General features: G+C 41.5%; 1 protein-coding gene across 2 annotated transcripts; it reads right to left on the minus strand.

The window, feature by feature from the left end:
- Positions 1 to 425: 425 nt before the first annotated feature.
- On the minus strand, positions 426 to 2,326 carry LOC102301642. Of its 2 annotated transcripts, XM_005952565.3 has the most exons (3): positions 1,677 to 2,326; positions 1,217 to 1,366; positions 426 to 947 (listed from the first exon to the last, which is right to left on the minus strand). In XM_005952565.3, the coding sequence occupies exons 1-3, from the start codon at positions 2,298 to 2,300 to the stop codon at positions 873 to 875; spliced, it is 849 nt and encodes a 282-aa protein (XP_005952627.3). In that variant the 5' UTR covers positions 2,301 to 2,326; the 3' UTR covers positions 426 to 872. The 2 variants fall into 2 exon arrangements, with proteins under 2 accessions (XP_005952627.3, XP_042073270.1); XM_042217336.1 differs by lacking the exon at positions 1,217 to 1,366.
- Between the last annotated feature and the right edge of the window lie 897 nt (positions 2,327 to 3,223).

Genomic DNA, 3,223 nt, shown 5'->3' on the forward strand with positions numbered 1-3,223 from the left:
GAGAGAAACTGGGCAGGGTTCGGTGGTTGAATAATCCGCCCCCACCAATGCCAAAACCAAATCTACTCCCTTGAAGTACAGTATATATGCGTAAGGGTAGAATTCTGTATTACATGAACTAATTTCGAGCTGCAGCAGTGATTGGATTTCCTGCAGAGAGGAAAGGAGGCCAAGCTTTCTCCCGTGGGCCACACGCAGGCCTCAAACAAGAAGCTGCACTGATTCTGCATCTGGAAAAAAATTAAGTCTAAATTAATTTTTATATTCATCTTCTAATGTAACCTAAAATCATCCGCAACACAAACATAACAACTTGTACCTAAAACATTAATTCGGCGATATTAGTACTCACCATAATCTTAGACTTTGGAAAATAATATTAACTCAAGTGTGTCCCAGGAAAAAAAATCGAATAATTTTCGTGATTTAAAAACGTTTAAATGTTGATGTGATTTCGTTTTTCGCGTTGAATTGACATGACAGAGCACTGCGGGACTAAATACAAGTGTTAACAGAAGGACTGCATGTCGAGTAAAGAATATTTATTTTTAATTATTTACTCAGACATTCATTGAATAGACATTCACTGATACTGACATAGTCTGTATAAATACAAATGCCAGTTGGATAAAATGTTAAATAAATAACGGGATTGACGGAATTTTTCAGAAATGCAAACTTCAAGATTAAATGAACGGAATAAAATTTATATTAATATGAATTTCCTGCATCCTCAAACACATTCAGAGATATTTTTTAGACGCTGAAAATATGCAGCTACCAGAAACATATTAAACCGGTGACAGCCGCTGGTGAGCGCAGGATCTCAAGACCCGGAATCCAAATCTCATCCACTGCACTGACTGGAAAGATCAATTTTCCAGGCTCGCAGTTCCTCCTCTGCTCGTGGCTGCTCGCGTTTTTCGTCGATTCTCCTGCCGGATTTTCTGTGTCGGGGGCAGAGAACAGGAATAAACAGGATCAGATAAACAGGATCCTGATTATCTGGTAACCCCACGCGGATAACCAGTTTTTGAAGAACTTGCTTAAAGAAACATATTTAAACGATGCCTTCTCCGTGCGGTTAATGAATTGTGAAATAAAATATGTCATACAGGCTTTTACAAGTCAACAAGTGCAAAAAAAAATAACTTAAAAGCCTCTGGAATTAAATAATGGTACAGAAATAATGCCTCATCTGCATAAGAATTATTACCAGTAGTGTGTCGGTACGAGGGCAATTTCTTTTGCAGTTCGTCTGAAAGATGCACTTGCGCTTTGGGATCTTTAGGCGCGTTGCTGCGCGCTGTCTGTCCCGTCTGTGATCGCAGCAGATCGGGGATGACATGAAACACACATGGGTCCTCTGTCGGAATACAGAACATTTTTTATCAATATCGAAAATCCCCCAAGGGAAAAGAGGACGGTTGGTCACCCTAAAGTAAATTTTAAAAATGATCTTAGCTCAGACATACAGCGGGATACGAGGGAGTATCAGGGCTGTATTAAGAAAAACATACTGTTGATTCGGAGAATAAAGTCTAAATTAGGGAATGATTTCGAGTTTAATCGCGAAAGAAACAGATTTTTCATTTATTTTTTGATGTGGTCCTAATACTCTGTCATACTGATCTAATGTTGAACCCGGCTATAAAAAAAGAGGATAGCTTACTTACCGCTGATGTGCCATCCCGGTCTTTCCCCTTGACCTTCAGCCTCACGACAGATGGATCCCCATATTTCTCTCCGTCTTCATTTTGTTTATGACAGAAATAATATCCTTGATGTTCCTTCCTCACGTGTGGCAGGTTTAAGGATCCATCAGCAGTCCCGTTACCTTTGTCTGTGCAGGAATTCCACCCAAACACAACCTGCTTTTTTATTTCCCATCGTACAGAGAGACACTTGTTGTCGGTAGTTGACGGAATACGGCACGGCAGTGTCGCTTTTTCTCCCTCTTTCACGGTGACATTAAAGGGAACCAGAACTTTAACCTGGATGCGCATCTCCTGGCTGTCGCATCTTAATAAATAAAAGCCACTGTCATTGTAAAATATGCGCCTGAACAAAATGGACGAGTTTCGAAAGATCCGGCCTCGGTAGCCCCGGGCAGGTGTCCACACACCGCGCTGGTGAACAGCCACCTCCACCTCCCCATGGGGCTCAGCCCGGAGCAGTTTTCCTTCTTCGTCGGTCTTACAGTTTTGTCGAAACGTAAAGGAACTTCCTAAAACAGGCTGGAGATCTGCACACAAATAAGGAGAGACAATGAAGACGACTTTGAGCAGCAGGGTTAACATCTCTGTGTCACACTGAACACAGATCAGAACGGTCAAGTACAAGTCCCTCACCTACAGTACGATCTTTGACACGCCCTATTAGAGTCATTCAAGGACAATGATGAGAGCCAAGGGGGCGCTGGCCACGCCTGCCCCACTTTAATTGGAATCACATGACATGGTAGTCATGTGACTGATGCGGCAAAGAGAGCTGGCGACGAGCAGACAGGCTGCAGCCACTGTGGGCCTCCACAGTAGGGCTCACTGATTTCTAGAATCGATTCAATTCCGATTCACAAGGTCCCGAATCGATTCGATCCACGATTCGATTTAATTCGATTCGATTCGATTTGAATCTGGGAAATTTTGACAGTCAGAAATATTATAATTCAGATCAGTACATTTACATATTTTTGTATCTATAAAAAGGAAGCTGACACTCGCAAGACTTTATGTGAGCATCACAGCAGATGCCTTTGTGTCAAAGTAGCTGAAGATAAAACACAGAAAAACATGAAGGCGAATTTCCTGGCCTGGGATTTTATAAAAATGTTCTGCAGCACATCAAAAACGAAAGAAAACCATTAATCATCAACACATGAACATTGCCTCTGGAGTTACAGCGGTTTTATTAGAGACACGGCTGAGCGTTTTGCATTTTGCATAATTTTAAAAAGTTTACATTTGTTCAGTATTGAACAGCAGAAATTAGGTTTTCTTTTCGGAAGTATATAAAACAAGAAGAAAAAAAAACGCCGGCCCACAGCGCTGTAAACAACGGTAGACTTGTGCGTAGCAAGCATGCCAATAATGCAAAAAACAGATTTTTAGACAGGAAACTGTTCTTGAAGAGAGACGGAGGGAGAGAGATCTGTGCATGTGGTCGAAGCAAAACAGTAAAAGTCAGAGTGCATGATGATGACATGACAATGTTTATGTGAAGC

Source organism: Haplochromis burtoni, unplaced genomic scaffold (genome assembly GCF_018398535.1).
Source record: "Haplochromis burtoni strain Fernald_Lab_line unplaced genomic scaffold, NCSU_Asbu1 Contig_1823, whole genome shotgun sequence".
NCBI classification, from domain to species: Eukaryota; Metazoa; Chordata; class Actinopteri; order Cichliformes; family Cichlidae; genus Haplochromis; species Haplochromis burtoni.

Excerpts from the sequence above, each read along its gene's own strand:
- LOC102301642 (XM_005952565.3), bottom strand. The coding sequence starts at position 2,300 with ATGTTAACCCTGCTGCTCAAAGTCGTCTTCATTGTCTCTCCTTATTTG. Across the intron at positions 1,367-1,676 it reads ACCGGGATGGCACATCAGCG|AGGACCCATGTGTGTTTCAT; the intron begins GTAAGTAAGCTA and ends GTATTCCGACAG. Across the intron at positions 948-1,216 it reads CTCGTACCGACACACTACTG|AAAATCCGGCAGGAGAATCG; the intron begins GTAATAATTCTT and ends CCCCCGACACAG.